Source organism: Macrosteles quadrilineatus, unplaced genomic scaffold, assembly GCF_028750875.1.
Source record: "Macrosteles quadrilineatus isolate MER2022 unplaced genomic scaffold, UCM_ALF_1.0 Scaffold_7__1_contigs__length_78375512, whole genome shotgun sequence".
Lineage (NCBI taxonomy): Eukaryota > Metazoa > Arthropoda > Insecta > Hemiptera > Cicadellidae > Macrosteles > Macrosteles quadrilineatus.
This window is the reverse complement of record NW_026542600.1, coordinates 63,541,642-63,561,088: the sequence shown is the minus strand read 5'-3', so window position 1 is coordinate 63,561,088 and position 19,447 is coordinate 63,541,642. Positions and strand designations below refer to the sequence as shown.

The 19,447-nt window shown below is 33.8% G+C and overlaps 1 protein-coding gene across 1 annotated transcript in view; it reads right to left on the bottom strand.

The window, feature by feature from the left end:
* LOC128998749 (uncharacterized) overlaps positions 1 to 19,447 on the bottom strand; it is a 55,213-nt gene that overhangs the window by 22,017 nt on the left and 13,749 nt on the right. Inside the window, exons 3-7 of the mRNA XM_054425082.1 lie at positions 13,605 to 13,743; positions 8,004 to 8,266; positions 4,730 to 4,868; positions 2,057 to 2,223; positions 498 to 636 (exon numbers count right to left, since the gene is read on the bottom strand). Coding sequence (XP_054281057.1) covers positions 498 to 636; positions 2,057 to 2,223; positions 4,730 to 4,868; positions 8,004 to 8,266; positions 13,605 to 13,743 — 847 coding nt within the window. The remainder of the gene's footprint in view (positions 1 to 497; positions 637 to 2,056; positions 2,224 to 4,729; positions 4,869 to 8,003; positions 8,267 to 13,604; positions 13,744 to 19,447) is intronic.

The following is a 19,447-nucleotide window of genomic DNA, read 5'->3' as shown; positions in this document are numbered from 1 at the left end:
TATTTACAAAATGTTTTTATGGACAATAAGTAATAAAGGTAATCATAAATTTATCACATTTTGTAATGTATCTACTCTTTAGGTCAATTATTAAACTTACTCATTATAAAACGGACCATCTTACGACACAAATCCCAAAGACATACTTTAGTCTCTTAGTGAAATTATAATATAAGTTAGCCAATGTCAATGTTATATTGTGATTAGTAAAGGTTGACTATGTTTAACCTTCGGTCCCTTACCCCTCGTGATAAAAGTTACCCACCGAAGTACCAATTAGGTTTAAAAAAGTTGCAATGGGATTTCTAGCTAGCTCTAGACGCACCCGGTCAAATTCCTGACAAATCCTACCATCTATGTTTAAATATTGTGAACCAGGAAATAATTGTAAATCTTACACATAACTGTTCAGTATTCAGTAGCTGTAAATAGGTTATTATTTTTATCAAATTTATTTCCATTTAGTAGATTTAGACCTCAATCTAAGGAAAGTTTACCTGAAACTGAAGGCTCGGCAGGTGAAGAACCTGGACATGAGGCAAGCTTGTTCACACTCCTGTAGTGAGTTGACTCTCACAGCAAGTCTAGTCATACCAGAATGTAGGCCTAGGCCACTCCTTATCCTTTCAAAGCAATCTGAAATAAATAAAAGCAGTAAATAGGAAAGTAGGCTCAAAATAGGACACTTCTGTTTTTTCTTGCATGAATAAAATAACCATAAAAATAAGTTCAAAAAGTGAATACATTGTTGGATTTTAATTCAAGAAACTGTAACTACGCCCAATGTCCATTGTAACCGTAAGGACCTTCATGTGTCTGCATACGCAAATATTCTGTGTTGACTTAGTAGAACTTCATTTTCCAATATAAATATAGACATTTTCATCCAACAATATAAGATTTTCGAGACATCTAAATACAAAATCTACTTCATAATCCACAACAGGGGTTATTAAATATTTCAAAACTTTAGAGCGTGTAGAAAATTGAGAGTATACACTTAGGGTCACAGGTATTATCAAGGAAAAACGTAATAGTAATTATTTATAAATGGGTGGTAAAATAAAAAAAAATATATTGAATATCACAGTTTCTAAATAAATCATGCTGTGCACAGTGCAGTGCATGGTGCTTAAGTATATAGACTGATGTTGGCTTATTTGCCATGTTGAATAAGTGATCATCGCCAACTATCAAAATACAGTTTTTTGGTACATTATGTGTGTATTTAGACTTTTAGAATGAGAACAACGATAATGTGTTATAAGTAAATTAGAACATAATAAGTTTCATTTTAACAAGAAACTTAAAGTGGAAATAATTTGATGAAACCTAGAACAAATTCATTAAACTTTGTTCAACACTTTGTAATCACTTATATGAGTTGAATTGTAAGGTATTGAAAATCAATTCAATTGTAGTCCAACTCCTGAAAAAATAAATAATGTAGAAACATCATTATAAACATATCGACATATATTTGTACACAAATATTGATAACATAAAAGCATCTCTTTGTAGGATTTATTTTCAAACATAGTTTCCAACTAGTTCATCTATGCAAAACACGTGTTTTTAGCTTATTAAAGTAGTCTGCATTATTATAGGGGTATAGGTATAAAACTCCAATAAAAAAATAAAATGGTCTCTTAAAGTAAAATTGTTTGGCTCCAAATTGTATAAAATGTAGTACAAACATTGAAACTACAATCAGATAATATTTTAAAAACAAATATCATGTTTCGTTTTTTCTTTTATAAACTAAAGCAGTAAGAAGGAGGTAATGCCCCCATTGATTAAGCTTTGAGAGCTAGCTTAAAGGAGTGTGTGGACAGTCTAGCTGTTAGTTGCTCAGACTTCAGTACGAGTGGTGCGGGTTCAATTCCCATCACATCCATAAATATTTAAAAGGTGTAGACCGATTTACTTTAAAAACTTTTTGGCGATTCGTTCTTACACAATTTTAGTGGAGTAGAAAATAACAAAAAAAATCTTATTCGATTCCCAAAATCATTTGAGAATGTTATAAAATATTTCCTGATAGCTTGGTATATACCGCTGCCGAAGGGACGCTGGGGACGGCACCCTTGACGGCCGTACTCGTTTCTGGCGTAGATGTCAAAGTCCCGGTCAGGCACGATGTCCGTGTACAGGTCGAGAGCTCTGAAGAGACGCTCGCCTAGCTGGCAGTTGTCACCTGGCAGGCTCGGCCCTTGGCTGTACCTGTAGGTGGGACATTACACACTAGGATAACACGGCGGTTGCCGGAATTATACCCCCTTGGAATTGTACTCCCATCTTGACGTCACGCATGGGGTTGAATAATTGTACAGTAATTCCTGCTAGTCTTATAACAGAATCTACTTAATGTTGACAAGATACCAGTGAACCGGATTATTTTAAAATAAAAGGAGCCCTATACGGCCCGGAATTGTAGCACCTGGATTTGTACACCCTGCCAACATCAATCTTTGTGTTCGTACGTACAGAATGGGATTATACGGCCTGAAACGTTTTACCTCATATCAGAAAACCAAAATAATGAGCACGGGCTGGGATTATAAAATCCCTGAAAATCCCCGGGCTCCCTGAAAGTAAAATCTCCAATCTTTTGTCGATAACTTATTTGTATCATTACAATGAAGCAGTAGCGAATACCCTCTAAGGTGTTAAAGATTGGTGCGACCTTTAAGCCTGTACAGAAAATACTGATTGCTTTAAAAAATATAATCGCAAAGTGATTAATCATGTTGATTTCATGGTTTTTATCAATTTCATTTCACAATCCTAATAGTGAAACTTTCCAAATTTTTATTAAATCTTAAACCACAGTGTGTAATTTTCTTTAAAAGGGATTGTTCATAACAAAAATTAATAGGTTTTCAATACTTACATGTTTAAACCCCCAGCTGTATGTTTAAAAAATATTATTTGACTTATAATGCCTTTATGTGTCCTGTTCTTTATTTTACGCATACTTAATCTTTAGAAGCCCTGAGTACAGATCACAAAGGGAGGTCAAGAAAGAGAGTAGAAAATACCTTCCCTTCGGCATACATATAGGTATTGCTGCCAATTTCTGTGCATCAGTAGAAGCCTAAGTCAGATTGGGGGTACAATTCCAGGGGAGTAAAATTTTGGAAGTTTTTTTTGTTATGCCTGTTTTGATGGTTAAGCCACTCGTCCATACAAAAGTTTTATAATAAGGTACAATTCAGACCCGTACAAAACTACGTATGTCATCCTGATGAAACTTCCCTGGGTGGGGTACAATTCCACCACCCCTAACACTGTACGTTCGGCAACAATAAGGACCACCCCTTAGTTGAAGTCCATTTTTGGTGATGGTAATTTTATTCTATTATTGAGGATTTTTTACATCACGACTACTTAAAATAAAAGATTTTAAGACGTTTTGGCATATGAAGTCTGATCTTGTTCTCATGTGAGAGAATGCCTATATAAAAAGGTGTATAACAAGGTTAAATAACAAGGTGAGTACGCAAACCTAGGTGTTCACTAAGGGGACTTTACAGGAACCACACAGACATCGTTACAGTAGTATCAACCAGAAACAAAACGTTAAAAGATAACTACAATTAGTATCAACCCTTTTAGCCTCTGGATCACATTCATACGAATTGAAAGGCTAAATACTTTTTTTGCTGCCGAATGATCTGGAATTTGTCAGGTGACCAATTTTTCGAACGTAAAAGTTAATTCTCAAACTTAATATCAAGTAGTAGAACGGATCCACCTTATTCCTTGGGTTATGATGGGTCTTCGCAAACACTGACGGAAACACGGACACGAAACAATTTGACAATAATTAGGCAATTCGTAATATTGATAGAGGACATTAGATATAGCTGGCATAAGGTGAAACATGATTATTTTAATATAAAATTGTTATTTAATAATTAGTGCGAATAGAGTGTATGATAACACAGTGGATGTTTGTGAAAGATGGGTCAGATCCAAAAATGAACTTGGTTTTTTTACTAACAGTGGTGGAAGATGGCCAATACCAGATCAGGTCAAAAACAGTTTAATGCAGATTTAATGGCAGCAATGGTAACATATTGCTCAAAATCACATTTTATTAAGTGAAACCAAATGCCACTAACGAATAAAAAATACTTAAATAGCCGTGTTTAATTCAGAATTTGGATTTGTAAACAGGATAGACGTCTATGAGTATTATTCAACCAAGATGTTCTTATTAGGGCCATAAGTCATAACGTGTTGCAAAATATAAACATGTATCATGGCTGAGATGGGTCCAATATTCATATTTTATCTACTATTATTGATTTAACGGCATTTGAAAGCCAAAATAAAAATACAACAAATACTGTTTGAATATAAAAATAACAGAAGATGCTCATGTATCAGACTCTCACAACGCACTCTTCATATAACTTGGTCACAATTGGTACTAGTTTCATGTACTAGCTATTCCTGCTGTTATATTGTCTGACATCACGTATTTTACGTAATAAGTCAAACGATAGAATCTAAAGATTTGCATTAACAGTAATTAAAGATCGAAAATATATTACCAATTATGAAAAGATAATTGGCATTGGACTGGCATTTGATTAGACAATAAAGTGAGGTGTGTACAAATCGTTAAGGATCAAAGCTGTTTGGGTCCTATTTGATCCTCAAAAGTATTCAAGAATTTCTTATAGTATTTTCGACAACATCAACTGACAGTAATACAAACCGATAGCTGAAGATGTTGCAGACGAAGTTCTTCTCGTTGGCACACTCGGTCTCGCAATGGTAGAGGGTGGGAGCTGATACTGTCAGGACCACGATGGACCTCTCTAGACGAAACCCTGGCCTCATCCTCACGAAACATTCTACACATCATACACCACAAAAATGTATACTGTACACCTTATACATCGCTATACACCTCTAAACGTGTTCACCGAGATATGTATACTGTTCATGTTTGGCATAAGGATCAAAGATATTATATGTTTTGGTTGAAAGCGTGACAAATGTAAATTAACGGTTTAGGGAGATCAGGTTATTTGAGTTACAACACAGATTTTTATTGATAATAATCACATTTTAAAAACCCATTTCAGTGGTTGTTTTCTCTATTTTTATGATCAATAATAATTGATTTAGTTCCATTTAACAAATGCAAAATTTTCACCTAATGTTTAAACGTGGTTAAGATTTATCAGAAAATTTCTTAATTTCTTAATCCAATTTGGTTTATGAGGGGGTTTCATTGTTATAAGTTTGTTTTCCTATGATTTCTTTAGTTTAGGTTTTTGTATTATCTAGTTTATATTTAGTCTTACTCAATGTGTTAAAGGCATACGTAAAAAGGATTATCTATTACATTAAAAGTGGTCACCTAAAACATTAATTTATCTCTAAGTTGGAAAGATAGGTTATAAATTACGTTCATGGTTTATTTCTATCTGCTCTGCTCAAAGTATTAATGTTATATTAAAAAGAAACATTATTTAACATTTTAAAATTACATGATGAACTATATTTCATTGTGATTATCCCGAAACTGCAATAATGACTAAATGTTTTTTTATACCTGTCATGCAGTTCCAAAAAGTAATAATTATGTTACATGTTTCGGTGAGATGCCATGGTCAGACACTTCAGTCCAGGGAATAAATGCACTCAACCTGCTTGATTAGCTTAGTAAAAAAAAAAAACTAAGCTAATCACGCGGATTCAATGTATTTATTCCCTGCACTGAAGTGTTTGACGATGGCATCTCGCCGAAACATGTAACATAATTGTTACTTTTGGAACTCCATGACAGGTAATAAAAACCCATTTAGTCAATATCAACATATATTACTATTCGTACCAACGATTGTTTACAGTGCTACAGAAAAACGGTTCCTTTGATTTTGAAACGGAGACACTTACGGAAAACATCAGCCGTTTTTTCAACACTGAATTAGAAGGGTTTTATGCTATCAAAACTGATTTATTATTGAGTTGACATAAGACAGGAAATCATGCTAAACATTTATTTTAATACCGAAAAGGAACCGATCTATTTGACAAAGCTGGATTAATATTTCTACTTCACAATGTTACAATTGACAAAGCATGACACCGCTACGTTAAGTTCGATCCAAGATAGAAGTAAGTTTGGCCGAAGAGAATGTCCGACGGTGACCGGTGACCGGCCGCCACCTCGCAACGGTAGGCCGCTCCTTACCACACAATGGCTCGCAGATCTTTCCCTAGATTTTCACACATCCGTGCACGGGCGTCGGTCAGCCTCTGTCAGAGAGGTTATTAATGCCTATTCCTAACGGAGGAAACTGTTATACAACTGAAATCGGTTAATTGGTAGCGTTTTCAGGTATTTTCCGGAAGAGGGCCGCCATTCATTACAGTGGGTGGTTAGGTTAGGTTAGGCTAGAATATTTTTGCTTATTTTGGTTTATGATGATAAAAAATGTAACAATTACAAAGTTTACTTTTCATAAACACATAAAAGAGAGGACACAAATAAAATGTCCATGCAAATTTTACCATTTATTCAAATCACACGTGATAATTACTTTTGTTGTTTTTGTTATTTTAAATATTAATCATAAACTAACATAACCTAACCTAACTGCCTCATAATAATATAAAGAATTACGGTCCTCTTCTTGAAAAGAGGAACGTTTTCCATATCAATACATATGTTAACTTTGGCCCAAGTAATTCATTTGATAACGCACTAAATATTAAGAAGTTTTGAGAATTTATGTATTAACATTATTTGAGCCCCTGATATAAGACGTATTGCCACTGGGAAACGAAGTAATCTCACCAGCGTTATTTATTCTCTGTGAATCCAACGGAACTGTTTGAATATTCCCGTCTTCCTATCGAGTTTATGATGCAAATTTTATGGGTAACGTTATATTTTAAAATGTCGATATTGCATCTGCATGTTCTTATCGGTAACGTCTGTAGATTTTAGTTGTCGATTTACAAAACGTATCTCAATGCATATACAAAATTAAAAAACACTTTTTTGTATATCTTTTAAAAATTTATTTTCTTATAGGTTTTGGTTGTTGTTGTAAATTATTAAATGAAACCGTTAAAAGAACTTTTAAAGTGGTTTATGCAGATGATTATCCTATTTCAGGAATTGATATAATTTTATACTATACACTTTATGTATTACCAAAAGTTTACTAAATTTTAGTTTAGATTTATTTATTGCAATTATATGTTTAATCTCTGAAACATAACTAACTATTTATTATACATTGCAAAATCTTTGCTGTTTATCAAAATATAAAGCAATAAGTACTTTGTTTAACTTTGAATGCCATCTAGTCATATAATTTAAAATCTAAAGGTAGTTTTTCACTTGTAAGGAATATATAGAATTAGGGTTATGAATGGGAATTTTACTAACCAACCGAACTGAGTGAAAGGTAGTGTGTTTTTCTTCCTTCAATGGAAATCAATGAGAAAGATCACTGAACAACTTTTGTGGTGTGTTATTAATCCGGATTCTGTTATTGAGGTTTATTTAATAAAAAAATTGTACCTAAATAAATAAATAATGTTATACAAGGAAGGACAATTTTACGCATCTATAACAATTTCCTTCATTTACGATATTCACGCTAATTTACGCTATGTACAATACCCTTCATAATTCCATACATCACTTAAAGGTTTTTAAGTGAGAGGAGCAGATTTCTAAAGTTAAAAATATTAACCATGAATATCAGTTATAGATACTAACAACAAATAATCACAATGTTGACAAAAATTTAATTTAAAAAGAGTCACTCCTAATACACTACAAAAACTATACACTTATGGCTAATGTCTACGCTTACACATTACTAGGTACACACATATACTTGGTATCGGTAGATACATTATACATTTTGCACAGCCCGCTACAGTGGGTGAGCTACAAGCCGACCAGCGTCTACTTAGTCTACTTACATCTACTTTACAATACTTGGCGAGAGTATACTGACCATCGCTGGATGGATGGCGCATGCTATAGCCCCCAACACCATAGCCCCCATAGCCCCCCATAACCCCATGTAAGCGTTGCGAGCCGTATTGAGTCCACGGGCGGAGTCCACTCCATGGTCGAGTGCAAGACTTCGGAGCGTTCCTGTCGCGCTCGAAGAAGTCGTAGTCTCGGTCAGCGTTGAAGTCCATCGTTGGGTCCAGATGGTCAGAGGGCACAGAGGTCAACTGGCAACTGCTGCGACCTCGCCCGGTACCGTCGAACCTGAATGTCAACATAAATATATAAATGAATCAACAATGGCAAATGTAAAACAGGTCTTTTTCTAGGTAAAGAAGTCTATACAGTTTACGACGAAATTGTATTAAACAAGTTAAACAATTGTGGATTTAGAGGAGTTGCCCAGAATTGGTTTTGTAGTTACTTAAATGAAAGGCACGTGATTTCAAAATTAATGGGATTTTAATTTCTATTGGAAAATAGAGTGAGATGTTCCATAAGGATCGTAGCTGAGGAAGATTCTGATCATTATTTTTACTAACGACTTTTGTAATGGTCACTTCAATGGAACAAACTGCCTTTGAAGATAGCACTGCACTTTCCTTCACCGAAGGGTCGCAGATAGCAATCCAGAAGCAAACAAGTCAAGATTTAAATGTGATAAAGTGATTCTTCTGCAAACATAATTTGACTTTGAGCGTATTAAAACTACATACATAAATCTGTCATTGAGGCAAGCAGTCAATTGTATAGAGGATTTGTGTTGTAATTTCAATAAATGTAGCCTATATCATTAGTCAACACATGTCAATTGCTATGTAATAATAAAAAAATGACGCCACGAAGTAGTTTAGACATTGGGAAGAGAATGTAATAGAAAATTGCATATGGGAAAGTTGAAAGATAGATAGGTATAATATCCAGTATTTATATATTTTATTTTCTTCGAAACATTTTCCCATTTCAAGTTTTAAGATATTATTTTTTTGTTTTTGTTCATAGTGGACTTGAATAAGGAATATTCTGGGGTGTCACCTATTTGACAAACTTTAAGTCTCTAACAACTCCGCAAAAAACATTCGTTATAGTAATTTGTATCAAGGGTGATTTGATGCATGATATCCATGTTTCCAAGAGCTCAATCTAATACCTTTAAAATCACTTTTATTGTTTTAAAGTTTCAAAATTGTTAGGTAGTGAATTGATAGCTCTAAATAATAGGGAAAACTTCAGAACTGGGCTAAAAAATTCAAATGTTTTTACTCAAACATATTTTCTAATTGTTAACGTATATTCACATGTTATTGCTCATGTCACAGGCTACTAAATTAGTTGAGAATTATTCAACGCCATAATAGATTTTTACGGAAATTAAGGATTTGGCTAAGGAATACTAGATACATTGAAGATATATGCCTGTAGTTGGGTAGTGTTAAAATTAGAGTTATGGGTAATAGTGTAAAGGTGTTTAGGTTTATAAGAGTTTTATTTATTTATTTCCTTATTGATAAAGCGTTGTATTCTAGGATTTCTTATATCACCTTGTTCACTGTTCATGATTTTTACTTAATTAAATGCAATTAGTGGTTTGTTTAATAATTCAAGGTTTAGTCCTACGATATTTGATTTTTATTTAGAATTGCCTATAACTATTATTTGACTCATTTTTTTTTCAATGTAAAATAGTTCACTAGTGTTAATTTAAGTCGACTAGACATTGCAATATTGTGGTGATAATTGGCTGTCTAAGGTTTTATTGGTCAGTGTTTGTGGTTTTATGTTTCATTCAAAGTTTACGTTTTGTTTGTGGGCCCCTAAGACACATGGTTTAGGGGCCCAAACTTTCTTCGTTTTGTTTGCTATAATGTTGTGATTGGTCAGCATTGAGTATTGTATTTTATTTAAAACTTGTAATATACAACGAAGGAAAGGAATATTTATATACTGTGTGAAGTGAAATTCACTCTATGCCTTTACGTTATGAAATGGTAAGTGACGTATACATGTAAACGATCTATTGGCTTACAAATGTTATATAGCACTTTTTCCTTGTACTGAAGCAAAAAGGTTGCTTTCAATATATATTTTGCGTGGTTAAGGTAGTTCATTTTATCGCTATGGCAAAAAGGATCAACTGGAGTAGAAGACACTAGATTTAAAATTTGCTGACTTTGTCCGCTGGGTTTACCGAAGGGCATTTTTTTCATCAATTAAACTTTGTCCATATTGCAGTTGAGTTGTCGTGTTTATTATCGTTTACAATTACATTTCTCATTACAAGATGTACGAACTTAGTATAGGTGTAATATCTGAAAATATTGTTACGAAATTAAAGACATATGAAAGAAATAATTTTAGCTATTGTGCAGACAGGTAAACTTTTACTGTATGTGTTTTTACTAAAGAAGGTAATGTATGAGAATTCAACTCGCTTCATAGTTCGATCATATGATGAACTAAATATTGCCTAAATGTCTAATTCAATATTTTTATTCGAAAGGTGAAACTTATTGAAGAAAGAATTTAATTCCTCAACAATTTCTTAGCTATTGGATCTGTGAATATGAATATTGGGCGATTTAGTGACTTTGAAACATATGCAATTAAAATAAATTTTCCAGTGTATTAACAATCCAAACATTTTAAGTAGTAATGCAAAGAGCACTTGAATAATTTTGAAATTGACAAATAAATAAATTCTCAAAATCTGTTATTTAAGTATATTAAGATTTTTATCCTTAATATATGTTCATAAAATCATAAATGTTATTTCATGGTCTAGGTACGTTATGAGACCCAACAACAATTAATCACCGTGACTTAGGGGTGAATAAAACGCATAAAACCGGAGGGAGATGGAATTAAAACTTGGAAGGTGAAAAGTGCTAAGTTTACAGACTGTGCGTTTTAAGACAATATACTTCAGATATGATTAGTCTTAATTACTTCCGCTCTGAAACTAAAACACTTTACTTGCCGTTGCATTTTTAGGGAAAATCGAAGACCAATAAATTACTGAATACCCTATATAAATATTTTCTTTTTCATAAAATGTATTGTGACCCAAGAGCCTTGGTGTCACATTTCAGTGGATTTAGTTAGAAAACCCCTTGTTACAACTTCAAGCAAAGTTTCATTAATAAAGCAATCACGAACGATAAAGAGGTTTGCTTAATGAAATGTTTCGCTGATGTAATAAAAACACTCAAAAAGGAAAAGAGATTAATGAGAAACGCGGTTGGTTTGGTTTAATAAAAAACAGCTTTTCTTTTTTAGTGGTCCGATTGTTCTCTTTTAATTTGTAACTCCGGTTCAGCCTTTGTATGCTTTTTCGTTTTGAGGATAACGCATCTGTAAATTAATTCAATTTATCTGCACTATAATACTGCACAATTGACATTTGTTCCAAACTTGTTTCTCAGAGTGAATTCAAAAAAGTACTGTTAAGTGAAAATATAATAGAACTGGTCATTTCTAGGGATGTTTTTAACCTGATTACGTTTTGGTTGACATAAATAACCATACATCCGTAGATGGTTCAATACAGATGTATTACTGCGTAGCTTGTTATAATCCAACTTGTGTTTATACGATAATCTTAAACATTGAAAGTAATAACATTAAAAATTAATCAAGACTTTTTCACCATGAGCTATGCAAAAACTAATAACACGTTTTAAATAATTTCGAGACGAAACTACGTCTTCCCCTACCCATTAAAATGGAATGGATACCAACATAAAAAAGACAGAGGTACATAGAAGGCATTAACATTAAGTACGTTTAGTGAACACCTAGAAATATGACTTTTGACAAAGTTTTCCTGGAAATAGTTGGAATAAATTGATTAAACCAAACACCAAACATTATTCTGAATTCACACATAGTGTTTACATATTTTTTTAACTCTTACTGAAACCGTTTATATTTTATAAGTTAGTTATTTTGTGTTAACTAATTCGAAGAACCTAAACATAAGATCGTATAATACATACATCGTTGAGATCAGCATACATCATGACCTTACCCGACCCCAATGACGTAGCCAGGGGGGGTTCTGGGGGTCCGGACCCCCCCCCTTCCGGTCTTAAATATAATATTTTTCTGTTAAATTAAATGTAAAATTATATAATCATACTGTATTGACGTTGGGGTTGATTATTTTCGATGCCAAAAGGGCTAAAAAAGACCATTTTAGGGCCTATATTTTTAAAATCTTTTCCCGGACCCCCATTTTACCTGGAGGGTATGGAATACCCCCCAGACCCCCCGGTCGGTCGTCCCCCCCTATTTTTAAATCCTGGCTACGTCACTGCCCGACCCTCCGTAATATCCACACTTGATTTCATAGATAAACTTCCACAGTTGAACTGGACCGAAAAGAAAATAATTCCACCGGAAAATAATTACATGACGAAGATGATTATTGCGATAGGAAGCGTTGGGGAAAGGCGTCCATGTCACCAGTAAGACAAGAAGGACATGGTGCGAGTGACACTTGTTATATAAGAGGATGCAATCAGGATCCAGAGGATGAGGATGATGGGGCAACTGTCATGTGTGAGCGTGGCGGAACAGAGGACTGTCCCCCTCAGACCCAGCGAACCATGACCGGGGACTGGCGAGGACATCGACACTGGCAAAACCATGGAGTCAGAAGAAAATGTCCAAATATTTGAGTGCTGCCCAACATCAGTATGAAGAATGTTGGTTCTGAAACCTATAAATGTAGGTGTCAACGCTGTCCAAATAAATTTAAGAGGTCTTAGGTGTAGGATGTTCATTCAAGTATTGCAAAAAGAACTTGTGAATTGGTGGCCAAGACTGTAGAGCCATAATGTCTGATATGTACATTTAAGTGTTAAAAGTTGTTCGGAGTTATGTGCTCGAATGGGAATGTTAAACTCAAGCTGACTATAAACATCCCACGGGTTAAGACCATTCAAATTATCTGCATTTTTGCACGAAACTGAAATGTGCAGAGAAATTCTGGATCATAAAGATGACTTGCTTACACACTTGAGGAGTGGAATGCCAATTACTAAGCCCGTCCGGTTGTACTTTCATGATATTCTCTTAGTTATTTTTACAGTAATGCCAAAGGATTTTTAAATGTGGGGGACCTTCTTACCCTCGTTTCGTAATTTTCTCACTAGATGTTTGAAGATACAGTCATTTTTACCAAGTCCTATTGAAATAAATAGTTTACAATGAGTTTCCTTTTTTACGCTGTTGTCCAAAGGCGAAAGATAGTTTAATCCATCTATTTGTATACTATTATTATTTTATCTGGAGTCAATTGAATAAATGAGCTTGTATTCTATAATATGGTTTGTAAAGAAAGAAACAGAGGAAATTTAAATTGATCAGGTGGAACGCTGGTATTTCTAACAGGCGATAGCGAAATCACAGTGTTGTCAGCCTCGAGATTTTTTCGTAGCATGTGATATTTCATGTTGGCCTTTTTTGGAGAAGCCTCTCTATATTTTATGAACCCATTAACACATCTTACCATTTCATAATACAGTAGTTTTTCCGTTGCTTTACAATTATATTCCTTACAAATACTATGTAATCCTACAGAGTAGAAAGATGCAATCACCTGAAATTGAACCCTTCACAGAGGAACGCCTCCTCCTGGGCGCAGAGCTCCTCGCAATGTCTCAGAGAGGCTGTAGGGACGGTCCGTCTGAGGTAGCGGTCGGCTAGCTTGCGGCCAGTGGCGAACCGTCGAAAACATGCTGCAACACACTGATGAGGTTATACAGACCGTCTAGAGCCGCAGGGCCCTTGGTAGGTCCTAGAGTCAATCGTGGGAGTCGATGCATGAGACGGTGAGGTTATGAGCCAAACCTTCCAGGAGATGAGCAACTGACAAATGAACCTTAGGCGATCACAAACCACGCCACAGCTTTGATTCTCCTAATCACTCCATGCTGTATAATCTAATTAGACCCAACCAAGGAGATCCCGTATATTCCAACCCCTTTGATCTAATTCCTGAGATCTAATCAATTCATTCACGTATTTAGAGATGTAGCTGTAAATCTGCTTTCAAAGGGTAAACTAATTTTTTTGTATTTTTATTTAAAATTAAGACTCAATGCAACCAATTAAATATATATATATATATTATTTTAATATATTGGTATACATAATGACAATATATATATATTTACATTCCTAACCGATGGATAAAATAATACGATTTCCAATTTGTCTTTATAATTTTAACCACTAAACATAATTACCTAATTACTAAGCCAATTCTCATATCCAAGGTCCCTAAAGTCTATTCTCGCTGCAGGATCAGCAAATCCCTGATGAAACTAACCACATAATACACGTCTATTACAGAAGGATTACCCGAACACCTGCCAGTTCCCAGATACTCCTATTGTTTAACGTTTACCCAGGTTTAATATTAGGATTCATCAAATGCATCAATAAAAATACTAATCATTTATTAAAAGATTTAAAATTGTTATTCCGATATTGTTTAAAAATCTTGTTTTATAGTGAAATATAATTTTACTGTGTGCTAGCGAATTTACTGAAACTATAAATCTTGGCGGTACATTATTTAATCAAAAAGGCTTTTAGAAAAAGAAACATCAATATATATAAAGCCCGAGTCACGACAATATAGAGAGTTAAAGGTTAATCCATCTCCGTCAGTCAGTGACACTGGTGTTCCCGTAGGAGGTCCAATCACAGCTGCTTTGCCCTGGATTTTACCAAACATCTCACACGATTGAAGCATTTAGGTAGTGCACAACAATAATACCTACATCAGAACTAATCTGAAATATAACACTCAATGTGCTCCATTGAATATGCTAAAATGTGTAAACAAAATAACCTACAGTTACACAACAGAAATATAAATGTTTCATAAAACAACATACCGTTATTGTGCAAACAAACTACAGATTATACTGCAACAAAGCACTTTAATAATATTGCAACAACTGTGGTAATATGTGTTCATTCTACGTGATCTGGTATACAACTGTAGTTCCTTGCAATACTTTACCCTCTTCTGGGGGAGGTAAATGGGTTTGGACTTGACCGTCTTCTGAAAATACACAATATTGGATTTTAAATTACAATTTATAGAAACTTATTTGGTGACCAATGCCAAAAGTTCTACAGTATGTAAATAAAATAGTATTGATATATTGTAGCAGCTTAGATTTCATGTGTCAGATTAATCTATTTTCATACTAACGATTATACACTCCAATCGATTTATTTGTTATTCTGGGTTCTGGGTTCACTAGTAATATAAAAAAAATCACAACCAAAAACGACGACTATAGGTTTACCATAGAAACACGATTCCATCCATTTTGAGCCATTATATAACACTATTGAGATTCTTTGTTCATACAAAGATGAACGCATCTGTATCTGTTATTGCTTAAGATACACTTTAAGGCATAGTTGTCATAGTTGCAGTAAGCCCTATAAGAGTAGACACTGTTTCAAATTATTATATAAAAAAATTGAAATGATCACTTGTATTTGGATATATTTCTTTCACAGTTCAGTATTGTTTAACATAAACTGATTTTACATGATAAGATCTCCACTTAATTTCTGGCACGTACTATTATTATATAGTACGTGAGAGGCACGTAACAGGAGGGCAATTGTATGGTTTTCATAGTAACTAAATCCACTGTGTTAAAAACATACTTTACAATAATGGTATAACCCTAATACTGGACATTTTTAAAACCTTTTTTAAAATATGTTTTTATTAAATCGTATGGAGAGCACATGCTGGTATCGAATCTCAGCATCAATTCTACTACCATCAGCTTGGAAACTCTATTTAACTGTGATAAGCCTCAAAGTATTTGCGACTTTTTATTATTTTAATTATGGCGTTTCTAAATTAGGCCGTTGCTGTCATTTTGATATATCACGTAGTGTATACGGGTCAAGTATCTCTACAACGCTATATTTGCCTTCGGCCTAATATTTAAAACTTCGTGAAAGCAAAATCAATACATGGACGTTGGCCTAAAGCAGACTCTACAGTATTTTACTGAATAAATTAGTCAGTATTATTCCTTATTTCATACTTCACAACTATATTAATCGTTATTATATTACAAAATAACCTTTTAATTGTATTGTTTTAGTTTCAAACTACTAATTTTGAAAGGAAGTATTGTCATTTGGATGGTAGAATATAATTTAAATCACTATCCGTTTTAAAATTGGAGGAGAAGAAGTTTCTAAATGGAAGAAAGCTTTTAAGGTTTAGGTTTTTATTCCAACATAATATTTGAAGATTTAATATTACAAGTAGTTAATATTAATCCGGCCCCATACCTAGAATAAGGTCCCATGTTATCCTACATACATATTTCCTTACTTAACACCATACATAAAATAAAACCTTACAGTAAATTTACCGATCGTTAAGGCCGGCACCTCTCTATCCCGTTGCGCCAGTTTTAAATTTCCAGAACAAGGCAATTTATTTATCTATTGACCGTACCTGACTTAGATCGAAGGTATATTTTCCCGCCAAGATAGGACTAATTCTTCATTTCTTAACACAAAAACGTGTCCACTTTAAACTAATTTTAAATAAACGCTACTATTAAGGATTTGTATACTAATAATGTGGGTCATAAAAAATATGTTTACGTAACTCATACTTCTGTTATGATAAATGCATCACTAGTAGTAATAATTTAACAAGATGCAAAATACAGTAGATTTCGCTTCACTGTAACTCCCGCACATCTAACTATGATTAGCTTGCTAGGCTCTAAGCTAGAACAACTCGACTATAGCCGCGGAAGGTAATAATGTTGGTCTTCGCCGGACACCTCACCGGTAATTGTGGCTAGCTTCCCACATTGTTAAACGGTGAATTTGTTTCAGGATCTCAGCATTGAGCCACTCGGTCAAGGTGTGATGGACCCTTAGTTACTAACAGCTGAGATATCTTCCACCTGTTTCATTCACATCTGTACTTAATTGATTTCCAAGGAGAACATTGAACGTTTTATCTACCATTTACTGTATTTACATATTGTTATTTAACTCTCTGTTAGTAACTCTTGAACAAATATGTATGCTTGCATTCAAATGTTTCGGCTGCTAATTCGATCCCAAGCGAGGACGATTCTGTGCTCAGGTCCTTTTTTTATTGGACTAGTGATTGATGATGTAATCTAACAAAATGTTGACGTAGTAACAAGAACAAGCTTACAAAACAAAAATAGTAAACCTTAAGTAATAAAATTTGTAGTTCCGGTTTAAAAAATACATAGCCTACATACATTAACGGGATATAAAGCCGCTTGTGCAACTCACTGACCAAGTATACAAATGTTTACCCACTTCTAGAATAGCTAGGAATCTGGAATTTGTTGTAGAGGTCCGTCTTGGTCCCAAACCACCCAGAAAATCCAAAAACTTATATTTTCAAGTTACACACAGTTACCCCCCCCCCAAAAATCCCTTAAATCCCCCTTTTGTTTTTAGAAAAACATATTTTTTAAACGGCTTTAGCTCGAAAACGGTAAGAGCTAATAATTTGAATGAATTTTCATAGTCAGGAATTAAATTGTCTACAAGACACTTTCAGGAGTTTTTCGAAAATCGCACTCCTTCACCTTCAAAAAACGAAATACTTCTATTTTTTTAGAACTTCCTATAATTTTCGACGAGTTTTTTAATTTTTTAAATGACTTTTTGGACATATATTTTCACTTTTAATGATCCCAACATTGAAAGAAAAGTTCCTTAAGTGACATTTTAAAATTGTAGCCGACTAAAAAGATTTTAAATGGCGGACTTTCAATAAAAAAGCTTGTTGGGCCAAACCGTTGTGCACGGGTGTGGTCTGATTCACCCTGTAGACAGCTTGTACCTGAGCACTGGTAGTAGTGCCTAATTCAGGCGTATTTCTATACTATGCTCATATTTAATAAAATAACGCATTTAATTAAATACATTAGAATAAGAATATTAAATATTTATTTAATAGGCCCAAGGTTGTGAAATACTACAAAAAATGGCCTAAACATACCTCGTCAAAGAATCCTTCGATAGTTCGTAAGATATACCCTGTGCAATTGTTTGTTTCATTTTGTGTGAATATTAAAAGGAATTATTAATACTAAGTGTTAAGTAAAGTAAAATGTTCTGCATTAGTTTTATTATGAGATACATTTTCATAAATATTGATATATAATGGACGCAACAAAATATATGCAGTCAGAAAATAAAACCGTGTTGTTGATCACTATCTGGTGTTTGGAGGATAAAAGAATTGTTGCAGACAAAATTTTGTGTTTAAAATGGTCTACAATTTTCCTCGAACTTGGAGGGTGTTAAGTTGTGTGGCTCTAAGGTATATTAAGCTTGATGGCAACGTTTAAGTCTGCTCCATTGTAGGTCCAATAGGACCTGGCCTGATTTTTACACGTTTTATTAAATTAACTTAGATTAGAAACTAAATAACAAAGGACTTTGCGAAGGTTAATCTCTTTAGTCAGTTGTTGCGATTTCCTTTGAATAGGGACAGAGCGTCTAGTGTAAAATATTCGTAAAGACTAAAATTTAAACGTTAATTGAATCAGCAGATGCAATTCTTAGCTCAAATTTCCCCCAAAAAGGTTCCTATTTTTAATATTCGATTTACGAAAACTGTAAGAACCTTTTTTCGACAATTACAAAAAATCTAAATTAGACATGAACGACAAAACAATTGAATACACTGTTTTAAAAACACAACATGTTTAGCCTCTGGATTACGTTTTTGAAAAATAAAAAGGTTAAATACCTGCTGTACTGTCGGTGATCCGTTTTTTGTCTGCGATCAAGGTTTGAAAAACAGTCGTGTAAGTGTTAAACGTATTACAGACGACTCTACTCTTCACAACCCCAAGGATGTAGGGGATATTTTCAACTACTTGGTACAGAGCTTGAAATTAACCTTTGGGTCCGAAACCCTGGTCGCAGACTAAACACGAATAACCGAGAGGTATTTAACTTTTTTATTTAGAAAATAATAAGTTGCGATACCTTTTATTATTCTCCTATAGTTTTCCGATGACTATATTTCTTACCACCAAATCTTCCGAATTGTTCAACGTTTCGTGTTTATGTACTATATATTTGTGTTGATATTTTATGTATGAGAGAGAAGACGGAAGGTTTGGCGATGCAACAACCTAACCTTTATAAGCTTTGAAACCATAGTCGTCCTAACACTACAAGAATTGTCAATGATAAAAGTTAACATAACCTATTATTTTGTATCAATTTTCAACAATTTAGGTGTAAAAAATATAAATGTTAGTACACAACCCAACATTTATACGTAGATATTTCACCACACTATATATAAACCCTACTTTTCCATAAAAAAAATGGTTTTAAATCTCCAAATTGTTTTGTCATATTTCAGGA